This window comes from Chlamydotis macqueenii, chromosome Z (assembly GCF_036417535.1).
Source record: "Chlamydotis macqueenii isolate bChlMac1 chromosome Z, bChlMac1.mat, whole genome shotgun sequence".
Classification (NCBI taxonomy): domain Eukaryota; kingdom Metazoa; phylum Chordata; class Aves; order Otidiformes; family Otididae; genus Chlamydotis; species Chlamydotis macqueenii.
Window position 1 is genome coordinate 56,488,414 of NC_141593.1, and position 26,185 is coordinate 56,514,598.

The 26,185-nt window shown below is 39.1% G+C and overlaps 2 protein-coding genes across 12 annotated transcripts in view; both read left to right on the forward strand.

The window, feature by feature from the left end:
• The window catches only part of PPIP5K2 (diphosphoinositol pentakisphosphate kinase 2), a 57,272-nt gene extending 47,530 nt beyond the window's left edge, over positions 1 to 9,742 (forward strand). For all 10 annotated transcript variants that reach the window (XM_086769853.1, XM_086769856.1, XM_086769860.1 and 7 more), the window contains 3 exons: positions 3,730 to 3,861; positions 5,788 to 5,916; positions 6,583 to 9,742. In XM_086769853.1, the coding sequence (XP_086625979.1) occupies positions 3,730 to 3,861; positions 5,788 to 5,916; positions 6,583 to 6,686 (365 nt within the window). In that variant the 3' untranslated portion in view covers positions 6,687 to 9,742. The remainder of the gene's footprint in view (positions 1 to 3,729; positions 3,862 to 5,787; positions 5,917 to 6,582) is intronic.
• A 7,992-nt stretch (positions 9,743 to 17,734) lies between these two features.
• Positions 17,735 to 26,185, forward strand: part of MACIR (macrophage immunometabolism regulator) — a 41,880-nt gene continuing 33,429 nt past the window's right edge. Inside the window, exon 1 of one of the 2 annotated variants that reach the window (XR_015261438.1) lies at positions 17,735 to 18,043. The gene's annotated coding sequence lies outside the window, so the exon portion shown is untranslated. The remainder of the gene's footprint in view (positions 18,044 to 26,185) is intronic. The other variant, XM_086770459.1, reaches the window with a different exon arrangement.

A 26,185-nucleotide genomic window follows, 5' to 3' on the forward strand; every position in this document is an offset into this window, starting at 1 on the left:
TCCAAATATATTTGTAATCATTAGATACCCTGAATCCCTTCTTTACCATTCATTAGTATAAATACAACATCAAAATTCATTCTGTAGAAAAATCCTTGAAAAAAATTGAAGCGCTGCTGTTAATCTCTGTAATAAATTATTCTCCCCAACTTCTTGTGTGATCAGACTGTATGGTATAAGATAAAAACAGAATTAAATCTGATCTTTATTGGGCATACACTTCTTGATAGGTGCTGCTTCTTCTTTGTCTTTCTCCTGCTGAGTTGTTTCCCTGAGCCTCCTAATTCTAAAATAAATCACTGAATTGACAACTGGAGTCTGTCGCTATCTTCTTGAAGTGATGCTAAATTAAAAAACTAAAGCAGAAGCTTTGGTTCCATTCCTGCTAAATTGCTACATTTTTCATCAGACAAAAATTTATTTTACCATATCATACTTCTGTATTCATCAGATGTGCAAATTACTTAAATATTGCACTAAAAATCACAGCAAGAGAGCTGCCTGTTGCTTACACTGACCTCTTGAGCTTCAAGAGTGAGAGTTAACTTGTCTTCAGTCTACCATAGTTACAAAAAAGGTCTGGTTTAACACACGGGACAGAGGTATGTCTTTCTCTTCCTTAGCAAAATATTTCATGCCTACCTTTCTACATGATTAAATAGCTCCAAAATGTATCCTGTTCATGAAAACCAGGCTCAGCCTTCAACATCCACCAGATCTTACTGTAGTTTTTCAGATTTCTTTAAAATGTGCATGACCACTGGCTCAGTACAGTGATGGAGATATTGAAACTGCAGTGGAGATCATCAGCATTTTCATGTTAGATTCCAAACACATTTGCTTAGGAACAAGGTTAAAAAAAAGACTGAGCTTTTGTTTGGCTTTGCTGAGAAGCAAAGTAGTCCTTTATTATATTCATTTGGCATCCACAGTGACTTTCTGCACTGCAGTGCTTCTTGAAGGGAAACTGCTATAGTAAGGCTGAATTAATACCGTTAAGAGTATATTTGATCTGAAAGGCCAATTCTAGTGTCCTGTTTCAAATAGGAAAGTTAGGGGTCCATTTTTTGTCTTTAGAGACAAACCAAATGATATTTCCAAAACATAGAAGGTCAGAAAGGAAGAACTGCATTTGAGTATCAATGCCTAATAACATGATTACTTTCTTTTCCATTTAGCACTTTCTTTTTGTGACTGCATTCTTTAAAAAAGGATCTAAATTGCTTTTAATGAATGCATTGATTATTCTGATTCATTTAATACAGCAACTTTACCACACATCTTTTACAAGATTAATGCATGCTGTATGAGCTCCTATGAAACCTAAGTATATTGCAGGTTTCTGAGGTTTCTCTACTAACATAAGAACATACTGATGTTGTTTTGTCTGTTGTGTGGACTTTCATTTTGATTCTTCTTGTCCCTTTCACTCTTTTTTTCTTATTTTTATATTGTTATCACACCCTCTTAACTCATTTCAGACTACCCCCCCCCCCCCATCTTTAGTTCAAGGAACATGGTGAAACAAGTATCTTCTGACAGTGCTTTACCTTATTTTCTGGGCCTCTGTGCAGAACACCCACACCTCTTTAGGTGCTGGTCCATTTCCTCTCTGGAATTTCTAGGCTCCAGTGGTATGTCTCTATAGCTTTTAATGTAAGACAGCAGGGTGGCTTTTTGAGATGCTGCGTTAACCCTTTCATTGTCTTGCCTTTTGATGGGGACAGTGCTTTAAGAATAAATATAGCCAAAACTCAGAGACTGTTAGTTTACAGGAAATTGCTTTTTTAAAGGGATACTGTCAGGCTTCTTCATCATTAAAATTTATTTCTCGTAACATCATAAAATATTCATCATAAAAAATTCAAATAAAACACTGCAGATAGATTTCCATGGTATCTTTTAAGTCATATCCCTTAAACGCAAAGATACTACAACAACATGCTGGGATATGGCTATCTGATAGCAGAATTGTCAAAACTGAACAAAAACCTATGTAAGGGAAATTCCTGAAAGAATAAAACTTTTTTTTTCTTTTTTTTTTTCTTTTTTTTTAAAGAGCATGGGTGTATTTCAAAATTCCTTTCTGGTTTTCTGTAACATTGCACTGTAACAGTAATAGTTATTAAAAACCTGACATTGTCCCACTATGTTCTTTACAAAAATAAAAAAATAAATTCTCATTCAAGTGATAGTGACTTTTCTATCAGAGTAAAGAGATAAATCTTATATTTTACTGTAATGCAAAGAAAGGGTTTGCGCTTTGCATGCATGCATAGTTATTTAGGATACTAATATGTATGCCAAATATTTTAGTGCTTACACTGAAGCTTAGCTACTGCCTTTACAGGAAAATAGAAATAAGTATGTGCTGTTTTTTCTTTTGTACATGAAAATCAAGTTTCCATGAAATACAACATTTTATTTGTAATGTAAGTGAAGCTGACAAAAATACACTTCAGTTGATTGTATATTCAAAGCAACTGTCCCTCAGATTTTAATATGGCCAAGGTGGACCCAAAAATAAATACTGACACTTAGGCGTTGAATTTTATTGAGTTACTTCTCCATGCAGAGCACTAAATGGGGAGTGAATGGGGAACACTGGATATCACAGGAATATTGATGCTTATTATTGTAGGGGAGGGAGCAGTTCACAGTTATAATGCTATCTCTAATAAATGTACCTTGAACTGAAATTCTAAACATTATTTCATTCACTATTGTTTCTTCATTTAAATATCTTAAAATAAATGTAGCAACTGTAAATTTACAATATTGAATTGCAAATTTGGAATGTTACAGCTGTATGTTGAAAAGACTAATGGACATATTTTCCTCTTCTGAAATGCAATTAGATGAAGAGCTGTTCATTGAATTATAAAAATGCATCACTTTAGAGAACTGCAATTTTTTTTTTTGCCAAGAGGTTTAAGTGCTTTTTAGTATGTTAGTAATTTGGATATGCATGGTTGCTGTACGATCAATACTAATGTAGAAAGCAAAGTCCAATAAATTTTTAGATTTTGGGTTGCTATACTTACCTGTTCTAATATATGAAATGTCTAGCCTTTTTTAAGTACTGTTTTTAAATGCATAAAGGTAGGTGTAAATCTTCTTACAAAGGTAAAACATGTAACCTTGAGGTCCAGAAGTGCTAACAGTGGTTATCCTTTGATATTTAAGGCAACAGTTTGATTTCACAGAATACTGAAGATGATAGCATGTGAATTCTGCAAATTTATTTCTTGGAAGTTGTAGGATTTTTAGATCCTGTCTGTTAACAGTTGAAAATATAGCTGTCCTATTTTACTTGCATGAATGAGTTATCTATTTAGCATTGTGCCAGGTATGAGAATGAGTAGGAGAAATATTACTATTTCTTCACTATTTTTTTAGTGGTTTACTAAGTTTGTCTTAGAGGAAAGTTGCCTTTCATGAACTGATTTGGGAGTGGAGCACAGTTGTTGTTTGAAGACCACTTTATGTGTGCATGGGATTTGTATCCCATGATATGTTACATGGTACCTTTAGTTTAGTATGCGCTGCAAATGGGCGCATCTTGTTCCAAATCCTGTAGTATTTAGTATCCATGATTTCAAGAGTACTGTGTCTGCATGTGCTGATTTAAAATAAGTACTTTTCATCATGCATTAGTATTTGCCCATGCAATAGGTTAAAACCTGTCTTATGTTTGGAAATATCTTTTTTTTATTACTTTTCTTTCAGGTTTTGAACTGTATTCCATGGTGCCTTCTATTTGCCCTTTGGAAACTCTACACAACTCCTTGTCCCTGAAGCAGGTGGATGAATTTCTTGCCTCTGTTGCTGCTCCATCAAGGGAGAATCTACAGGAGACATGTACTGATTTTAGTTTGTAATTATGTTCATTTTAAATTGTTGAATGTTGTCTAGTTAATCTTTCTAGTATTTTACAGCTAACAAGTAAACTAAGACTACTGCTTTAAAAAAAAAATATATATATATGTAGATAAACCATAACTTTAATCTTTGCAATATCCTTTTGCAGTATGGACACTGTCATAATTCATTGAAGTAATATCTCTGTTGACTGGGGTAGTAAATTAAGGATTTAATGAAGTCGTAATTGGTTTATTTCCTCACATTAAGAACTTATCTGTACTGTCCAGACTGTTAGCTGAATTACAATGAATTCTTTTTAGGGAGCATGGAGTATTTTCAGCTTTATATTGTACTGTTTTATGGGCAGCAACCTCAGCAGGGTAGTGTTGCCTTTTACAAGCCTTTTACATCTTAAAACTGTGTTATTTCCTGTTTCTTTCAGTATGACGTGGGGTTTCACTCGTGGAGTGCCTTACAGTTACTTAGTCATTTAGTAGTTTGTGCTGCATGTTTAATGTTTAAGTGATCTTTAAATGAAACGCAAACTGAGTTTTATCCATGTGCATGTCTCTGGGAAGATGACTTCCCGTTGTGATTCTACTGCTGTGTCTTTGGAAACCGTTTCCATTAGGTCGAATTTACCATGTATTAGGATGCTTATAATTCATGTGTCAGGTGATCGAAAACCACTTTTCTTGAGGAAAACACTCATGCTTTGATCAGAAATTCTGTACTTGCTAGTACTGATTCAAAAGGTTACCTAGATTTTAGGATGATTCTTTTTTCTTCTGTTATAGGATTTTTTTCTTTTCTTCTGTTACAGGATTTTTTCTTTTCTTCTGTTATTTTAGTTTTATACAGTTTAGATTTGAATCAGCAGCTAATTTGATAGGGTAGGTCTCCTATATCTGAGAAGGAAGATAAGCAATTTAAGAAAATCGATGTTACTGAAAAGGAACTCAGGGAGGCTTACAGGTATTTTAAAGTTCTCAGCCATTTAAATTGTGGGTTAGGAAGTTCATGTCTCTTCAAAATCAGTTCAGAATTTAGAGTACACAAGATACCTAAAGGGGGCTTATAAGAAAGATGGAGAGAAGCTCTTTAGCAGGGCCTATTGTGACAGGACGAGGGGTAATGGTTTTAAAATAGAGGGAAGTAGATTCAGACTGGATAAAAGGAAAAAATTTTTTACAGTGAGTGTTGGTGGAACACTGGAACAGGTTGCCCAGAGAGGTGATGGATCCCCCATCCCTGGAAACATTCAAGGCCAGGTTGGATGAGGCTCTGAGCCACCTGATCTGGTTGCAGCTGTCCCTGCTTCTTGCTGGGGGTTGGACTAGATGGACTTTAAAGGTCCCTGGCAACCCTAATGATTCTGTGATTCTAAGATGAAAAACTATTTTTTAAAAACTGTCATACTTCTGTAGTGGTCTGGTTGTCACCTTTCTTCAAATGAGTAGTTGGTAGTTAGACTTGATGGAATTGAGGCCATAGGTGCTTTTTTCTCCTGCTTTCCTGTAACATTTGGAAGTTATCTAGAGCATAATGTATTGAACGTACTTTTCGTAGATGTTTTGGACTAAATGATTCATGATTCATGATTCATAGATTCATGATCTGTGAGAAGTAGCACTAAAGCTTTTGCCAGTCTTCTGGCAAGGAAGGCAGCTGCTACTAAAATTTTGCTTAGCTGCCTTAGCAGCATAAGTTATCATGTCATTTTCTGAGGTAAAAAGATTTTTAGATTTGTCTTTTATGCTTTGAAGTTTGACACTAGAATCAAAAATTGGTAGCTGAACTGCAGGTTATATAACAGTGGCATCTGTATTGCTGGACAGATACTCAGTTCTGTGGCTGCTATTTTTGACTGAGAGTATTTTTATTATTAATTATCTGTATCTTTTATTCCCCCCCGCCTTTCAGCTTCTCCAACTTACATGATTCCACTGTCAGGAAGAAAAATTTCTTTAAATACATATACCCCTGCAAAAATTCAACCAACACCACTTGAAACTTTGCCTGAAAGGATAGCAGTAGAGAAACCAACCTTATGTAAGTAACTTCTGTCAGAGGCAGAATGGCTAACTTCATTACATTATTTCCAGCAGTAGGATTCTTTCTTCTATATTACATAATTTCTTAGGGCAGCTATTTCTTAACATTTTTTGTCTGTATCAGTGGGATCATTTTATGAGTCAGCAAGAACTAAATAGCTTTGCACAAATAGTTTTAGCAGTAAAACTGTGCTAATAGTTACTCTCTTTTATCCTCTGAAGTGTTTGAAAAAAATTCTATGGCATGAAAATTCAAGGGGGTTTGTTTTGTTTTGTTTTCAAATATGACAGTATTTCCAGCTATCTCAAGTAAGACAAGGAAAGGAAATTTATTTATTTAAATGGCTGAATTTCCAAGATGTTTTCTAAACGTTTACCATAGAGCTCTGTGACCAGGTTCTGACTAAAGCTGCCAATAAAATGATGATGCATTCAATCATTCATGTATTCAGTCTGAACTGTCAGCCAGCTACAATGTCTGCTTTTGAATAGTTGTGCTGTTTTGAGGGTTGCTAGAACAAAATCCCACTGCATTCCTGATCTCATTAGATACAGTGTAGTTTTGCATGTGCTTCTGTGCTAGGTGCATTTTTCTTGCTTTTGATGCTTTTTAACATGGATATTTTAAGTGTAAAACCTAATTTTATTTTCTTTATCTGTACAGCTACCACTGGATCTTCTGTTTGTGTATCTAATATTAAGCTGTCTCTTGAAGAGGCCTCGCTAGAGGTAGAACTTGGTGGTAAAACTCTTTCTGAGAAGAAATGAAATTGATCAGACAAAACTGGAAAGTAACTTCTTAAACAATTATTTAATGTGCATTCAACTAAATTACTGAGCTTTCAAAAGCCATTCATGTCTGCAGTTCATAGTGCACTTAAGAATCTTTAGTTTATACATGCTGAACTACTGTGCACACCACGTATTAAGGTCAAATGTCTTTTCTCATTTTCTAAAACATTTCAGGAAATATATTTATTTATCAGTTTGATAAACTGCACACGTTTAATGGAAAAGCTGCACATGAACCTTTTCAGTGTCTTCAAATATTTACTGTAAACTTGTACAAAAAGAAAATACCAATGCAGTGGTGTGTGTTGCAGTGGCTCTGTTGATGTCACTGTAATGAAGGCATTGTCTGTTGTCATTATAAACTTCTATTTTCAGGAGTTTATAATCTCCCTGTGAATTTCTTTTGTGGGATGAAATGTAACACACATCTTGGCTAGAAGTTTTTTTTTCTTTAATTTAACTACATTTCCAAAGAGGTCTCTTTTGCCTGGTTTTGAAGATAAGCAGATGTTTTCTGCATTTGAATTCTTTTATATCATATATGCTGCAATAATAAGGCATGATGGAGTGACTTAATGTATTTTCACTTTTGACTCTTCTTATTTTTATTCTGTGTTTACATCAGACCTGTAACATTCAAAAACACCTTCTCTTTTGTTCTTTAGTATACATGCTTGTATACGGGTACCTGTATATCATCCAGCAGATAAAACTGTCTTTTATATGTTTTTATCAAAAACTTTTTTTGTTTACTAAAAAGACAGTTTTATTTGCTTTGCCATATGTTTCTACAAAAAGGTGATATTAAAAAGCAGGTTTTATAAAAAGAGAAATGGTTACAGCTGGTCTGCTATTAAGTTTATCCTAAAAATTGTAAATATTCCATCTATGCTTTATTATCATCCCTTCACATTAGAGAGAGACTGCAGTCTATCAGAACTCAGTGCTTACTCTTGCAAAATACTCAAGATTCAGCAAGGCCTAGGAATTTTCATACCTCTCTCCTTCCAATCTAGGTGATTGACAACAGCTCTTATTAAAAAAAAAAAAAAACACCACAAAAAAGATTTTATAAGACCTGTGAGAAGCATTAGTAAGTCAGTAGAACTTTGAGTTACTGGGTTATGTAGAGTAATCATCCAGTCTCAGCAGTTCTTGTGATTTTATCTGTGGCATGAAAAACTATTGAATTATTATAATTATCCCAAATGTATTAAAATACTGTCCACTTTTGTAAGTTCAAGTGGCTGATTATTAATAACTGACTTTATAAACTACAAGTTAGGCAATTCCTTGCACATTCAAGTTGCAAAACACGTGTAGCTTCCAAGTAATATTTTTAAGTAGGGCTCTTACTCATCTCTAGAGCCAGTGCAACTATAATTACATTCACTTTGCCACAGGGTGTGTTTTCAGTTCTTACCACACACAAAATGGCTTCAGCAGACTAATTCTAAAAATGCTGGTTAAATACCAAAAATATGAAGGGTTTCACAGCTATATACTTAAAACATTTCATTTTCTGTAGTGTAATTGTGTTATTGACAGTGTTGGTCTTTCACACAAATGAATGTACACTTGTTTACCGTTTTAAAAATATACTGTTAAAATTTAAGTATGCGTATCATTCCAGTCAACCAAAGCTGTGGCATAACTTTTTTTTATGTGCTCCTAAATAAAAAAAAAGGTCACTGGCAACTTGTATCTATTTTGTTTTCTTTTAAGACTATGTGTGAAATACAGTAAGTAGTTGACTCGGTAGTCTTGGCGGAAAAAAAATTTACAAATAAGCCATTAATGTACTAATAAGCCATCATTTAGGACATGACTTATAAGAAATTAGGGTTTATCATTTTATACTGAAATCCCTTCTCAAAACGGGTAGTCACCCGTTCTGCAGTGCTTCCTCATGTTCCAGAATGGTAACATTAAATATAGAAACACTGTTAGTGCTCTTCGGTTTGCTATTACTGCTCTGGCAATAAGGCAGAACATGGACTGTACTGAGCTATTTTTAGTCCAATTTCTTTATGCAATTGGACTCTCTCTTACATTAAAATTCTTGAACTGTGCATCCTATTCAAACCAGATCTGACAGATGTCAAAGAATAAGTTCACAGAAAAGCGATTGATGATGACTGTAGCTACCAAAATGCTACTACCTTGAAATGTAGTTTAAGTAATCATTCAGCATTTCTTTCAAAAATCAAGCATCATTACCAAACAGAGCAAAACACAAAAATGTTTGTAAAAACTCCTAAAATTGTTTTTTAGATCTTGTTTTATCTGTTTTATGTTTCTTTGTTATAATAAAGACGTAAGTTTGGGTTCTCTATATAATTGTACTAGCAAGTAAAATTTGGTAAGAGAAAGTGCTTTCATAGTTCAGTTTTGTAGGAATCCATAGAAACAAGCCTAGGGAGATATGCATAAGGAAAATAATGCTCATACACTGATCAATAGCATCAAAACCAGCAGAATCCAAAGGACGATGGCAGAAGAGATGTAACAAAAACTTTTAATAGCCATTTCAATGCAGGAGACTATTCAAGTGGCAGAATGTAGGGATTTAACACTGTTTTCTGTCATCTAACACAGATGGAAGCATAATGTTCCTTTATTTTTCTTGTATTTTTTCTTTATCAGTATACAGCAATTACATTGTTGACAGACCCATAAGTAACTTGCTAAAGAAAAAATTGCAAGAACTTTTCCAAAAAGTCAGTTCTGGCAGAAAGAAAAGAAGGGTAATTTTGAGTAGTTGTTTATGTTTCTTGTATTTTTGTTTTTAAATAATGGTTTTAATTTTGCTTGGTTTTGTGGCAAGGATGAATTTCACTGAGTATTTTCAGATACTAATTTCCTGTCTCCCTCAATTAGCCCTTAAAAACAGCAATCTTCTGGTTCTAATACAAAAACTGGTGTAATAACAAAGCAGTCCAGAATATATTACTGTGGAAAACAGATGCCAAATAAAAGAATAAATGAAACATCTTATCTATAAATAAAGAAAAAAATCCCATCATGTTCTAGACCACGTACTGTATTATGTCCATCAGCTTTCTAACTATTCATTTTTAAATTGTTGTAGTTTAGCCCTGTCGTAGTTCAGCTGTGATCGGGACCAGACTACGCAGTCTCTCTCTTGCTTCCCCCACCCTCTGAGAGAACAGGGGGAAATGAGACAGGGAACAAGATAACCTCTCCCCACCCCTCCCTCTTCCCGGGCTTAACATTATCTCTACTACCTCCCCCCCGTCCCCCTCGAGCGGCACAGGGGGGAAGGGGGAATGGGGGTCATGGTCAGTTCATCGCATGTTGATGAAACTGCTCCGGCGTGGGTCATCTGTTCCATGGGGTGCAGTCCCTCCAGAACAGCTGCCCCAGCGGGCCCTCCATGGGCCACAGCCTCCTTCAGGCCTCCACCTGTTCTGGCCTGGGGTCCTCCCCGGGCTGCAGGTGGATCTCTGCCCCTCCATGGACCTCCATGGGCTGCAGGGGGACAACCTGCTCCACCATGGTCATCACCACCGGCTGCAGGGGAATTCTGGCCAGGAGCCGCATTACTCCTCCCTCCTGCTTCACTGACCTTGTCCTCTGCCGCCATTCCTCTCACAAGAAATTCTTCACAACCGGCTAAGGCAGATGCCTCTCAGGTTCTCTTCATGTCTCCTCTCCACTTCTTGCAGCTGGGCAGGGCTGAGTTGGGCCCAGACAGCCGCCGAGCGGGAGGCCAGAGGGTGAGACCTGCAAGGCCCACAAGGCTCACGCCTCTGCCTCTCTGCCCCTGCTCAGCTTCTTCACATCTTCTCCCATATTTTTTCTGGTTTTCCCCTTCTTAAATACGTTATCACAGAGGCGTTATCACGGAACATTCTGCTACCAATTGGCTTGGCCCTGGCCAGGAGCAGGTCTACCCTAGGCCTGGCTGAGTCCACTGGACAAAGGGGAAACAACTTCTAGCAGCTTCTTACAAAAGCTACCACTGTAGCCCCTCCCTCCTCCCCCCCTAAATAAAACTGAACATAAATGTAACAGTCCTGTAGTCTAATTAGGTACAGTTCCATTAAGAATAGCAAAAATTACTATTCCAGCTCTGAAGTTCCCTGCAAAATAGCTAGCTGAAGGTCTGGCTCAGTCTTCAAAGGATGTGCAGTTCTGTCCCTGATCCCTCTTTCTTCTATCAATGAACAAGTTGAAGTATGATACAATATGAGAACCCTGCAAATCATCTATACGTTGGAGACTAATTATGTTTGCAGTTCACAGTGTAGAAAAATCCTTGAGAGATTTAAGTGTGGTGAGTGGCATCAAACGTGGGCCGAGGAGGACACACTAAATACAGGGAATATCTGTATCATAAAAGACAGAAGCTAGTGTGAAAAAGACCTTTCAAGAAGCTTAAAGTCTTTTCATTGATACAAAACCAGTTCTAACATTTACTTGCTTAAAACAAAAATAAATAGAATGGATGAAAACTGATTTTGTCACCATGCCACAAAATGTGTGAACGTAGTATACAGAAATAAGATTTCTAGTCCAGACTTCTAAGAATTACAAATTTTCATGCGATCTGCTACTAAGGAAAGAATCAGCTGTCAGAAATAACACTGAACATGACTAGAAAGCATTTTTCTGTCTTCCTCCAAGCTATACTGAGATCAATGGATATTTTCCTATCATAAAGTTGCTGGAAAACACGAACTTTTCTATGGAAATTATGATGTCTAGTGGTGTACTCTCTTTCAAAAATAGTTAGCCCGATTTGGTGATAATTGGTCTGATCTAAACAGGATTATGTAATTGGCAAGTTGTAGTTAGAAATTCTTTGGTTTTAATTAAGTGATAAATGAGAAGTGCAAGAAAGGAGATTCTTGTATTTTACAGGGGTATCTCAAGATTAGCCTGAAAGGGAGTTATATGAGGCTATTTTTGCCTGGATGCATCTTTTATCCAATGTGTGTTTGAGAAATCCACTTTTTGTGCAACATTCTTGATCTATATAATCTGATGTCCAATTAAAATGGAAATACCACCAAAGCCATTTTCTGATGCACCACACTTACAGATCTACAGTTTGTTCAGTAAAAGGGACAAAAGTCACCAACAAGGAAAAACAATGTAATGTGGTGATGCCTGTTTTGTATCAGATCAAGAATTTTTCTAATATAAATTGTAGTATCTTTGCTTCCAACAAAGCCTGTTTGGTATCGTTGCACAGTTGTCACTACATCTCCTGTGCTATTAAGTCTCTCCAGAAAAGAGAATAACTGTTCTTCTCATAAGATTGTTATTATTATTTATGGTATACTAATATAAATACTAAGACTCCTGTGAATATTTAAAACCTGAGTGTAAGTCCATTTAGACCTCCTGTCTTGTCTTTAGATTCTTGATAACTTTTTAATTCCTGCTTTGGGTGAGGAATGGGAATATATTTAGACATAAAACATTGTTTCAAAAGCCTCCATAAATTATTTTAGAAGACTACTCTAGGAAATATTTTGAACTGTTTATTAATCTGCAGTCTAAGAGTCTATAGTCATTTTTACAGAGCACTTGCACAGTAAACATAAGAGTTACAAATTTCTGAGGTCTGCAAAGGACAAAATCAAACCAAAAGAATTCAAAAGACTGACATGATATTGTATTTGAAATAGAATGAAAAAAGCAAAAGGTTGGAGATTCCTGCGTTCTTTTGGTTGAATATTAGTTATGAACAAGTAAACACTGACTCAAACTGTGTGCAGTTCTGGGCCCCACAATTTAGGAAAGATGTTGAGGTCTTTGAATACATCCACAGGAGAGCAACAAAGCTGGTGGAAGGGCTGGAAGGAATATGTCCTATGAGGAGCGACTGAGGATTTTGGTTGGTCTAGTTTGGAGAAAAGGAGGCCGAGGATGACTTCATTGCTCTTTATAGCTTCCTGAGGAGGGGAAGTGGAGAGGGGAGTGCTGAGCTCCTCTCCCTGGGATCCAGTGACAAGAGAATGGTCCAAAGCTGCGTCATGGGAGGTCTGACTGGAGGTTAGGAAGCATTTCTTTACCGAGAGTGTGGCCAAACACTGGAACAGGCTTCATAGAGAGGTGGTTGATGTCCCAAGCCCATCAGTATTTAAGAGGTGTTTGGACATTGTCCTTAATAACATGCTTTCTCTTTTGGTCAGCCCTGAATTATCAGGCAGTTGGACTAGATGACCATTGTAGTTCTGTTCTGTTCTGTTCTATCCTATCCTATCCTATCCTATCCTATCCTATCCTATCCTATCCTGTCCTGTCCTGTCCTGTCCTAAACCATTATTAATTCCCATACATTTTGACCTCAACATATGCTATGCATTCAATCCACAAACAATAAAGTTAAACAAGGATCACAGGAACACTGAATAATTCAGGCTGGAAAGGGTCTCTGGAGGTTTCTAGTCCAACCTCTTGCTCAAATCAGGGTCATGTGTGAGACCAGACCAGATCACCTAGGACTTCATCCAGTTTGCGCTTGAAAACCTTGAAGGATGGAGACTGCACCACCTCTGTGAGCAACCTGGTCTGATCATGAACATGTCTTCATCACTTCTCTTGCTTACTTAATAGACTTACATTCTGATTTTGATAAACTTACTTAGGTTCACTTAGCAGTCCTAGCACAATGTTAGCAAATACTTTGTTGCCTTCTCCTATACACGAGTATACTGAATGCATCATTGTCTAAGACTGGTGGAAAACTTCATGTGCCTTTCCCTGTACCTTTAATTCTTACAGTGTAGGACAGAGTGCATCTTTTCATGTTACTTGGTTCTATTCATTGCTTCGAGGTGGTCTGAAACAGAGGTGGTACTAACTGGACAAAAAAATTACCAGAAAACCCCAAAACAAAATACAGAAATCTCTAAAAGCATGACCTTTTTCACATTCTTTCCTGTGCTTACCTCCTCCATATGGACACAAATTCAACCTTGTTTAAGTAGATGTAATTCCTGCTGAAATCAGCTTAATTAGGCAAAAAGTGAACTTGGCCCCAAAAGAAACTCAAGGGATACTTTCCACACTCATTAAAGTAATCTTTTAAAAGTTGCTATATAAAAAAAAATAAAGGTGGGATTTTATTAAACGGTGCACTTCAGACATTTTGTTTAGGTTTTAAGTAAATTTTCACTACAGTATCTTTTACCTTAGCCAAATAGCCTTTTAAGATACGTTAAAAAATGACCAAGCTTTTCATTTTGGATAACAAAAGTTGATAAATTGTATGGCAATAGATAATATTTCTTTTTTTGTTTGTCTTTTAATATAACAATATTCTGGGTTTAATGTTTTGGTTTTCTTCAGTGTAAAAGTTATGCTACTGCTTCAGTCATACCCTGCTCAGAACTGTTTTTCTCTTCCCTCTCTGCCCTCCCAAATAAATAGTTTGTGTTTTATCTTGAACATAGTTATGGACTTTAAACAAAATCCAAGCTTTCAAAGTAATGGCTACAATCCTTAATAAGGGAAAAGAAACTGAATATTTAATTAAAAATGTTTGTCTCATTAGGCTTTGGAATTAAACTGGTGTGCACAAAACTAAAGAATTAAACACGGAGTAAGTATCTTTTAAATTGCTCAGCTTTCAGCCCTTGTGATTTAATGCTCAAATCACCATAGCAGTTTCCAATGTACAAGCCTGGAATATACAAAAGCAAGGAAAAAAAGTCTTTTGATAAAAGCTCTGTAAGGATAATATATAAGGAAGAACTTACAGAGAAGAAAAGAAATTGAGCCCTTTTTCTGTGTGTTTTACCTTTAATATTATATTTACTTTTAAAAATTGAGTTATATTGTCATTCTAATTGACTGCCATTGATGGAGGAACCTACCGATGAGCACATGTTCTGGTCAGAGTTATGATGCAGAGAAAATGCTCTGTAACAGTCTGTGTTTTTCTCTGTGTTGAAACAACACTAAAAAGTGTTAACCAGATCTTAAGTGGAGAAAACAAAGCCCAAGCACTTAAAAATATCTTTGTTCTGCATGTAAAATCTTGGATTACTTTAAAAGCACTGCAAAAAAATAGTGAAGTACAGTAGTCAGTCTTGGGAAAATCTTAATGACACTGCTTGTTGCATGGAAAATGCAGAACTTTGAAAATTATGAGGTTTTAGGAAGATCTAGGTTTATTTTCAAATATTTGGTGTGGAGTTCAGATGCTAATTTTGGGAGAAGTTTCCAGGAGCTCCCTTTCTTTTGGTACCTAGAAATTTAAAAGGCAATTTTGTACCACATTAATTCTGTCAGTGGGATAAATGTTATTAAATATTGCAGTTTATTAAATGTTAAAATACCTGATTTGTAGGGGGGAAACCACTAATGTGTAAAGCATGTTTTGTTTTAAACAGTTACTTAGCTAGAACACATTATGATCACCCCCAAGCATCCATTATCTCCTGAAGTCATTCACCACTGCTGCCAGTCCTGTTTTGAAAGCCCATCTCAGAGACTGACTGACACCTCTGCTGACAGCAAGGCAGGGGGAAGTTGTGGGGGGAAGTTTGTTGGGAGCAAGTTGTGATATACGGACTCACTGGATTTTATAGCCTCATAGCGTGGCCATCAGGTCGAGGGAGGTGATTCTCCCCCTCTACTCTGCCCTGGTGAGACCCCACCTGGAGTACTGTGTCCAGCTCTGCAGCCCCCAACATAAGAAGGACATAGACCAGTTGGAGAAGGTCCAGAGGAGGGCCACAAAGATGATCAGAGGGCTGGAGCACCTCTCTTATGAGGCCAGGCTGAGAGAGTTGGGGCTGTTCAGCCTGGAGAAGAGGAGGCTCCGGGGAGACCTTATAGTGGTCTTCCAGTACCTGAAGGGGGCCTACAAGAAAGATGGGGAGAGGCTGTTCAGTAGGGCCTGTTGTGATAGAACGAGCCGTAACAGTTTTAAAATAGAGGAAGGTACATTTAGATTGGGTATTAAGAAAAAAATTTTTACAATGCGAGTTGTAGAACACTGGAACAGGTGGCCCAGAGAGGTGGTGGAGGCCCCATCCCTGGAAACGTTCAAGGCCAGGCTGGATGAGGCTCTGAGCAACCTGATGTAGTTGGAGATGTCCCTGCTCCTTGCAGGGGGGTTGGACTAGATGACCTTTGAACGTCCCTTCCAACCCTAACCATTCTATGATTCTATGATTTATATTGCAAGACAACATAGGAAGATTAGATTTCTGCCTCAGGCTAAAACTGGTATTGCAGATGGACCAAAGAAGATTGTGTACTGTAAGCAACGTCATGTATTGTAATGACTCTGAATTACACTCCAATTTCCTTATACTGCTGCTTAACCAGATATATCCTCCATGTTCTGTACTAAATCTAACGATTTAGTTCTGACCTGGTTTCGGCAGGGATGGAGTTGATTTTCCTCTCAGTAGCTGGTGTGTTTTGGATTTTGTGTGTGAAGAACATTGATAAATACCCTGATGGATATGAGTTCTTGTGAATGAAACTAAGGACACTGTCTGGCTTTCCAAGTCTCACTAATTTGCAGATGCAGGAAGCTGGGAGAAAGACAGACAGAATAACTGACCCAAACTGGCCCAAGAGAGTATTCCATGCCATCAACGTTCATGCTCAGTATATAAGTGGGGGCTGGCCAGGGCGGGTATCTGCCTTCCTGGCATCCATCTTTCTCCCTCGTTTGCTGGCATCGTTCCCCCTACCTTGCTGGCTCCCTTTTGCTCCTTTACTTGCTGCTCGGTTTTGTTTCCGTGATCGCTGCTCGGGACGGGCTGTATCGGTCATTGGGACATCGGGTGGTGAGAAAACATATATTCTTCACTTTGTATATTTTAATATGCTTATATTCTGTTCTCATTGAGTTTTCCATTGTTATTTTAGTAAATTGTCTTCATCTCAACCCACGAGTTCTCCTTCCTTCCCAATTCTCTCCCCCATCCCACTGGGGAGGGGGAGGGTGAGTGAGAAACTGTGTGGTAGTTCAGGCTAACCCATCACAAGTTCTTAGAACTTCTTTTGTGAACTTGCAAAACCAGTGACTCTTAAAGGTGTGCAGAGCAAAAGAGACTGTAGTTAAAATTCCTTACAAAACCCTTATTCTTTGTTTCTCTGTTCTAGCTGAGAATTTCCAAGACATGCAAATTCCAGGTGCATCTGGGTGCACAATGAGCGGCTAGTCTGGGTGCATACCTAACGCCAACACCCTTCTCTGTAGTGGAAGGCCAGATGATTTGTGGCCTTCTGGACCACTGGGACCGGAGGGAGGCCAGAGCACAGCCTTTGTACAGAGGACATCTATGTATTCCCAAGGAGGCTAATAAACTTTAGCTACGCATTTATGAACGTGTCTTTAAGGACCCAGTTTTAGGAACAAGAGCTGACTCAACTCCACCCCAGAGGGATTAGAAATACCAAGTGTGTGGTTCAGCTCCCAAAAAGTATTACTCAGGGGGCGTGGGGGGAAAGGACTATGATGTTACACTTTCTCTTCCCCTTCCCTTTTATTTTTACTTACAGGAGGGAAGTTAGGCAATTGTCGGCAAGGTTCAGTGCAGTAGTAGCGGTTTTGCTCAGTCTTTGAGTAGCAGAATAAAATAGGGAAATGACCTAACGTGTTGCTGGAGGTTTGTATCTCATCAGTGTCCAGACTTTGTAGATGTGGAAATACCATCAAGGTTTACAGGTGTAGATGGGCAGTATTTCAGTGAACAGAAAGTCACCAAAACGGGATTACTTTATCCCTTCTTACAGTTGCGTACAAAGAGAAGATATTGAAGCTTATTTAGCCAGAGCGTTATCAGGACAGGTGGCACGGGTGGAAGACAAGGCTTGTGCCGACGAGGCCACCGCCTTGTCGACTCCCAAGAGCTCAGCGGCCCCGCTGTCCTCTGCCTCCTCCGGTGCAGCGGCCTGGCCCCAACCGCAGGAAGCCGCAGAGCTGGGCCGAGCCGGCGGGCCCCCGCCCCGCTCCGGGTGCCGCGGGCCGGCTCAGGGCCGCCTTCCGGGCTGCTGCACACCTCGGGGCCCGGAGCCGCCTGCCGCGCCCCAGCCGTCACCGCGTCCTCGGCCTCCTTCTCCTCACAGGCACCAGCAGGCTAGGGGCGGTTTTACAGCGAGAAGCGAGTGGGGACAGCGGGAAGGGACGAGGCGGGAGGTGGCGCGTCGGCGAGGCACCGGCTGCCGTTGGGAGCCGCCACCTCTCAGCGGGCCCAGCCCGGGGCAGCGCGGTGCCGCCCATCGCCACCGCCGCGCCCCGCCCCGCCCTCAGCCCCGGCGCGGGGGGCGGGCAGGACCGGGCCGGGCCAGGTTGAGCAGAGCGAAGCGGGCCTCACCGCCCTGGACCGCAGGTAGGAGGCGGGGATGGCGCCGCTCGGCGCAGCGCCTCGGTCTCGGGCCCTGCCCGCGCCTCACGGAGCGGGGCCCAGGTTGGGGCTGTAGGGCAGAGGGAAGAGATGCTGTGGCGTGCGGTGGGGCCGAGGGGCAGCCGGTGTTGTTGGTGGGGGGCGGGCCCAGCCCAGCCCAGCCCGCGGGGGAGCAGCGGTGATGCCGCCCGCGCTCTCCAGGCCGCGGCGGGAACGACGAGGAGCAGCTCGGGCAGGCAGGGCCTGGCCCGGCCCTGCCCTCCCGCCGGCGGCAGCACCTCTGCCCCTTCTCAGCGGGGCCGCTGCCGGCTTCGGAGCCGCGCGGCGGCCGGACTCCGGCCCTGGGGCGGTGGGTGGGGGTGCGTACGGCGGCCTTTCCCCCCCCGCGGCGCGGAGGTCCCGGCGCACGTCCCCCGCCGGCCTCTTCCGTGAGCCGGGCCCCGCGCTCTCCCCGCAGGAGGAGCTGCCGGCGGGTCCGCGCTTGCCGCCCGCCGCTGCTTCTGCTTTCCCCGGCAGCAGCCGGCGATGAAGAAAGCAGGCGGGGAGGAGCGGCGCGGAGCTGTCCCGGCGGGTCCAGGAGGGAGCGAGGTGTTGGTTCCGGTACCCGCCTGCGGAAGGAAGCCTGGGGAGTTGTCATGTAAGGCCTGAAGCCTGCAGTGAGGTTGTTTAAGTGCCCTTTCCGTGCTGGCTGCTGGTAACAGTGTAAACGGTCGAAAAGCTGGAGTTCACTTGTTGTGGCCTGTATCTGTTAATTTGTAGCTCTCTTCAGTTGTAACTTAGAACCACCAGCAGTTCCCATAGCCTTCCTAATGCTCTTAGGCAAGTGCTGAACCTGAATATGACCATACTGTTCCGTCTGATAGTCACAATGTGCACTAGTGCCCAGCTTTCGATGGGTAATTTTGTATTTCTTTGTAGCAAGTCTTGTGTAGTGAAGGGTAAATGGAGACTCAGAGCTCTGTTTTAATGTTGATTGTACCGTCCATGATACTCATTGACTGCGTTTGTGCACTCTAAGGCGCGCTAAAGCATGGCTTTACAGAGTGTGAAGCTTACTAAGCTGCTTTGGTTTATTGGCAGGCGTGTTTTGCCAATTCTGTCTCTGCATATTAAGATACTGGGGGAGTGTTTCTGAACAGTTGAGGTGCTGTTTTTAGTGGCCTGCAGATATGTAGGAAAATAGTTCCAGGTCTCAATTTCTTTATATAAAAGTTATTTATATTCTGTTTTACATAGGAGTTTTAGCTGCAATAAGTGTGAGTGTTTATGTACTTATTACAAAGAAAATAGCAAATTATGTGCATTGGTAGACGCTTTCTGTGAACGTATGTTTGCCTGTCAGTGTGCTCTCTAGCGTACTGCAGTATGTCACTGTAGATACAGACACACATACGTATATACATGTTTGTGTAGCTGTATGTGGAAATGGATCCATGGCAGAAGCCTGCAGTTACACAGATCTCAGTGGGAGTGATGGAGAGGGTCTGTGATGGGGAGGACTTGCTGTGCTTGTGCCAGTAGCTGGCTGACTTCTGACATGGCTTGTCCTGAATACAGTAAGAGTCTTTGGAGCATTTCCAGGAGCGGTGTAGTGAGGACTGGGGAAGCAGTGCTTTGTTTTGCCATGAGGAGTAGCAGTGTGCAGCACTGATGATCCTGCCTTCTTTTTCCCAGTCATCTCCCTTACTGAAAGCTTCTTCTCCGACCACCCTCGTGCTGTTGGTATATTTTGAGCCATATCTATTTTACATGGTGCACTGGCTTCATATGTGTATTTTATATTTTCCCTTGAGGAAGATCACTTATGAGAATAATGAAGATGGAGGATGGTGGTTCTTGCAGTGACTTTGCAATGGAGGCAAGCGAGGCGATGGCAGTGTGATCACTGAAATTAGGTTCTTATGTAACCGTACCAACATTGTAGCATGGCTTTCTTTATAGTCTCTTCTTTGACCAGCCTTGTGCTGCAGGCGTGGCCACCGGGCTTGCATTATCATATGCAAATGAAGCATGCTAGCATAAAGTCAGATGAACTGAGTACTCTGGGTCTAAGTTTTCTGTTTGCACTAGTTGTAAGTTTAATATAAATTTACTGTTCATGCATGTGCTGTTGGACTTTTATTAATTTTTGTTCCATACGTGCATTACACTTAAACACTTTTTTTTTTTAGGTAGCATTTCAGTATGGGAAGGAACACTTGAGAAGGAGGCAAGGATCAAAACTTTAAAACCAGTATATACATAACTCTAGTAAGCTTGAGAAAGTCACCCTTAGCCATGTGAATGGTGTAAGTGAATGAGACACCTTTCCAACAAACACCTAAATACCTGCTGCAGATTGCACCAAGTTAAGACAAAGAACTAGTAATTTAAAGTGCTTCAGTTAAAAAATGAACAAAAAACCCTAAATTGCATTGATTAAACATATTTTTCTTGATATCTTTGAGTAGGTCTTATTTTTAACCAGTGTTCCTAGTCAAAGGCTGAATATAATATTGTTTTTGTTTAGGATAATAGTTTCAAAATAATATCTGCAGAGCTGTATTTTCAGATGTGGCAACATAGGATACTACCAAACATACATTTCTTGTCTGACACAAAAGCAGTGGACACTTTTATTCCCATTAGCACTTTGTTTTTTAAAGACAAAAATCAATATTTATTTAGTGAAATTGCTAATACTTTAATAACTCTGCTCTTTTTTTTTTTTTTCTGTCTTTCTATCTTTATTATTTTAAAAATGCAATTTAATTTTTGGGTGACAAGTCAGGTTATGGTATGAGTTTTTTGTTTTTTTTTTTCCACATGAGCTAACATGAAACTGGAGAGAAGAGAACTTTGAAAATTAAACTTAGATTTTGGTTGATGAAAAGATTAAAATAAAAAAATACAGAGAAATAAAATGCAATTATAAAGAAAACTTTTTTTTTAACTTAGTAACCAACTAAAGACTAAAAGTTATTTGTTTTACAATATGCATCAGTTTTTCTGCGTATGTCTCACTATTTCATCTTTTGGTGCGTAACTGTAGTAAACAGCTATCTTTATGCTGGCCAGGAGCATCAGCCTGCTGATGGAGTGAGGGGAAAGCGTTCATCTGTGATTCCATCCAGCAAGGAGGTTGAGTTGTTTATTTGAAGCACTCTAAATATTTCAGAAAAGTTACCCTCTGTTAAACACTTCCATCTAATGCTGCGTGGCAAAGAGATGTTAGAAATTAAATGACCTTCTTTCTCACTATTTTCTTTTAGGTTCCCTGCTTGCTAAGTCTGCTTATACAAAATTCATTAGCCTCCACCGACTCTTGAAATTCCATCTGTCTCTTTTCTGTGTAAATGGTGTACTCCGTCATGTTCATCTGCTCTGTTGGCTGTCCCATCTGCAAAATGAGCTAGTCACTGGAGTTGCCAGTTGTAGTTCCTCAGTAATTAATTTGTCATCCTCTTTATTTTGAAAAGGTAGTTTCCTGAATAATAATTGTTTTCTGTGTAAAGTTAGATTAATATAAAGAATTAACAAACTCGATAAATAGTTCTTGCTTCTTGCAGTAGGAAGATATCATTAGAAACTAATTTGATCTTTTGAAAAACATTTAATAATTTCTTGTTTTGTATAAACCTTGTGGTATTTATTGTCCAGTATACTGGATCACTGAAAGGCTTAGTACTTCATCTGTTGACAAGACCCTTCCCTCTCACACTATTCTGTAGTTAGCACTTCTGCTAGTTTTACGGTGGACTATTGTTTTGCATCATATCCCAAAGTTATTGCACTGGCTTTATTAATTCAGTAGTATCCATTAATCTGTTTTCTTAAGGTCTGCAGGATCATAACAGATGCTTTATGCATAATTTCATTTTCTTGAATTTAATTTTGAGAAAAAAAAATTGTGCTAAACTTTGTTCTTACTCCATCTGAATGTTTGTCTCTTGTGGGGCAACAATTTAATATTACCTCCCTTTGCTTTTTCTTTAGCTTAGTTTGGAATTTCTCCTAAGGAACAGCAATAGTTGGTGAAGAATGTGTGGAGTTTATTGATACGTTGTGTGAGCTTCTTCTCTGTGTCTTTTTTTTTTTTTTTTTTTTAAATCCCCTTTTCTGTCTCTACAAACATGGTATCAGTCTGTAAAACATAACACAACTATTAAAATACAACACAGCTATCATAGGGGACCTTCCTGAGCGTGAGGAAGCAACTTTAGTCCAAGTCCCTTTAGCTGAAGATAACGAGTGTGGCTAAAACAAAACATCTGGGTCTGGCAGAGCATGCAGCAGTGTCACCAGCTTGCAGTGGAAGAATCTACACGCTGCATACATCACAAAGTCTCTGGTCTAGCTGCCCCAGCTCTAGAAAAAGAGATGTGGTACCTTTGTGGATACTCGTATGTTAGCTGAATTTTTGCTTGATTTGTCCCTTTCAACTTAATATTTCTCTTGGTTTAGTTGCAGATTGGAAAACTTTGCTCTAAAGTACATAATTCTTCTTGCTTTAAAGTACAGAGGAACAAGATGGGATTTCCAAGAGGACATACTATATGTATGTGAAGTTGTATTTACAGACTGCTAGGGGAAAGATGTAGACCTTATTCTTCCCCTTCACAAACACTGATAATGGAACTAATTAAAAACGTGTACTGGCTTCTCATGTGCTGGGTGACTTTACTTCTCATGTTTGATAGACAAACATTGTATCTTTTAAGAGCATTGTATGTATTAAGTAAAGGCAGCCCAGAGAAGGGGTAGTGTCAAAACTGTCTTGTTACCTCTATCCAGTATGTTTGACTCTTTTTCAGAGTTGCTCTCCCCGAGTCTATTGCCATCTTTCTGTTCTTCTGTATACTTCATGCCATTAGGAGTGTTTTATCAATGAGACAGATCTTTGTGGTTCTTAACAAATGACTATCTGCAGACTTGGCATCTAGGAAAAAAAAAATCTGGTTTTTGGTTTTTTTTGGGTTTTTTTTTTTAATAAAATCTGTAGTTGGATGGACAGAAATTTAATACTCATCCTAAAAAAAAGGCATCTTCCCAAATCAGTTCGCATTCTAGTTGAGATGATAAGTGACAATGGAAATGCCAAATTAACGAGTTATTTTACTGAGAGCAATTTATTGCAGTAGTTTCAAAAGAACGCAGTTTTTACAAAGCATAGGAGTGTTAAGGGAAACCCCTCTTCATCTTTCTTTGTCTTCTTTGAATTTCTGTATTTCTGAGGAGGGAAGTGTAAGTAATGCATTTAACAGGAAACATAACAAATTATCAGGAAAAAAAAAAACAAGCAAAAGATGTCATTGAGCGCAGCAGGAGCACATGGCGAGGTGTCATTCTAACAACAAACAATTTACAGTGCATATTTACCATGGTGTGATGTTAGACATGAGCGTGTCATACATGTCTTTTTCATTTGTACCATGTCGGTGGTAACTGACACCTTTGTGAAAGACGCAATAATTGGAAAGCCTTTATATTTGCAAAATGTGGAAGTTTTGATGTTCTTAGCCTCAAAGAACTCTCTCAAGCATATTAATTTTTTCTGTGAGGTAAAACAATGATTTATTGTAGTTAACCTAGTATTCCTATTCATTATTACATTTCTATGTGTTTTAGACAGTTTTCTCAATATTTAGCTGATTTGGGTCAGATTAATTTACATGCAGAGCCTGCTTTGTAATATAAATAAAATCAATAAAATCTTGTAAAGTCTTAATGAAGTGAATTACATTCTGGAAGCACTTCTAGTATGTATCACTCAAGTGAATCCTCTTAGTAACTGGTATTTTCAGTTATTTTCTGTACTTTTAAAATATGTGGAGCAGCAGCAAAGAAAAGCATATGCCATCTTCTTCCTCTTCTCCTTGTTTTGATTCTAAAGTAAATCTTTAATTATAATTATAAATTGTCATGAATTTGCATCACTCTGTTGTCATTCTCTTTGAAAAGGAAAGACAAGGCAGCTGTGATCTGAAGAAATAATCTTTTTAAACTGAAGTACTGGGTTTTTTTTTCAGTATTACAATTGATGCAGAGAATTACTGATGAGTTTACGCTACTACACAGCAGTAAACCTAATAGTAGTCATCTAATGCGTTATAACCACAGAGATTACCTAAAAATGCAGTCTTTAAGTTTTAAATACGTTTGTTGGTATCTACGCTCACCACAGATACTCTGACTCTCTCAAATGATTTTCTTTTATAGAAGTCTTCTAAATAAAGTTTCTCCATCTTGTTTTTGCCAGATAAGGAGACAAAACATGTTGTAGCCATATGGCAGCTTGAGTAACTCACATTAAAAGTATTGGGAAGGAGCAGCTGAACACATACATGTGGAGTTTTGGAACTCTGCCTGTGGAACTGGCCAGTCATTCCTCTCACCAGCTAGCAGTGCTGTTCCCTTGAGCTTCTGATGTTTATGGCACCAGCTTCTGATGCTCCTGTTGCTTTTGAGTGTTTATCAGGTTTCTTAGTTTTAGGGCTGTTGTTTGCACCGAATCGCAGAAATGAAGTTCTGCAGTTTCAGGCTCAAGGACTAGGCTGGAGCTTGCTGAGTTGAAGGCTTTTCTGTTCTGGCTTTCCTTTGTACTGTTTTTGGCCAGCGAGGGCTATTTGTGTGGCAGAGAACTCCTGTGTCCTTCCCAGCTGCTTGTAGTTTTACTTCAAAGTTGATTACTTTTTGTTACCAGGCACACACCCGTGTTTCAAAGAGAAGTAAATTATTTTCAAAAGCTGTGTTTCTGATGGTAGAGGAACTATAATTTCTACTTAAGGAAATGTCATGAATATCTTAAACTCAGTGGTTGAAACCTCATCTTATTTACTGCCTCAGTGCTGGATATGGTGCTTAAATAAGAAACAACAACTGCCTCTGCTATTCTGAAAGTTTTGATTGACTCCATAAATATATTTCAAAATCAGTTAAATATATTGAGCAACATTCTTGAGTTTTATGTGGATGTATTTTCAGTGAAAAATTTTAGTGTTTGGTTTGCTTCAGTGTTTCAGTTCTTTATTTAGCTTTTGCTGTCTTACCTGTATTGTTAAATTCAAAATGCTTAAAAACTGACTGGATGAAGTATATCTGTGTATCTGTAGAAGCAAGGCTAAACAAAACTGGAAGTAGACCAGAATTATGAGAACTCGAAAATGATATTTATGTCTAAAGGAACAGTGGTGATAGTCTCTCCGTAATAAAAGTTTGTTGATAGCAAATAAAATACGCTTATAGTTTTGCTGAAGATTGTTGTTTACTCCCAGTTTATTAGCATAGGATGAGAGCAGCAGGTTGATTTGAGACTAAGCAGGGAAGCAGAGGTGGGAACATTACTTTAAACTGCTCCTTGCCAGTCCCTGAAGAGAAACAAGAGAGGCTTAAATTTTGCAAGAGAGTAGATTATTTTCTTTTGCAAGTAAGACTTGTGTACAGCTTCCCATCTTTTTTTTTTTTTAAGACAAATGAAGAGAAATGAATCTTGATGGAGTTTTTAGGATGTCTAATTGCAGAATTTTGAATAAATTATTCTCTTGTTGCATCTTTGCTACTCAGGCTGTGACCTCCTAAGCCTCAGAATGGCAGCAAGTAGAAGCTTTAAAAGTTTACAAACTAGTAATAGCATGTTTTAAGTAAGCCTCATTTTTGAAACATTACCGAGCTTTTGAATGTGGTTTATGGTCACCTGTAATGAAATTCAGAATTGTGTTTCTGCTTGACAGTTGCATACCAACTTACCTTTCTTCTGGGAGTCTCATTGCCTTTAAACTTTACAAAGCTATGTGGAATATTTTTGTGACCTCTATTGGCTAAAGGGTCACTACCTACTCTTTAGAGCAAAGGTAAGACTGACAAAGAAGGAAACATGGATTTGTAAACAAATGTGATGTTTCTATTTTGTGAAATAGCTGTGTCACTGAGATGGCATAGCCACTGAGATGGCTGAAAACAAAGAAATGAAAAGAATTAAGCATTCTCTGTGTTCTCACATCCACTACTGTATGTTTGCTGTGATACTGACCTTATCTTTGCGTGTTAGAGCTGGTAATGGCTTGTGGCAGACAATTGCATCTGTAAAAGCACCGCACTGTAAATTTGGAATAGTTGTGAGGGAAGAAAGGTCAGGGAAAAATAGTCTGT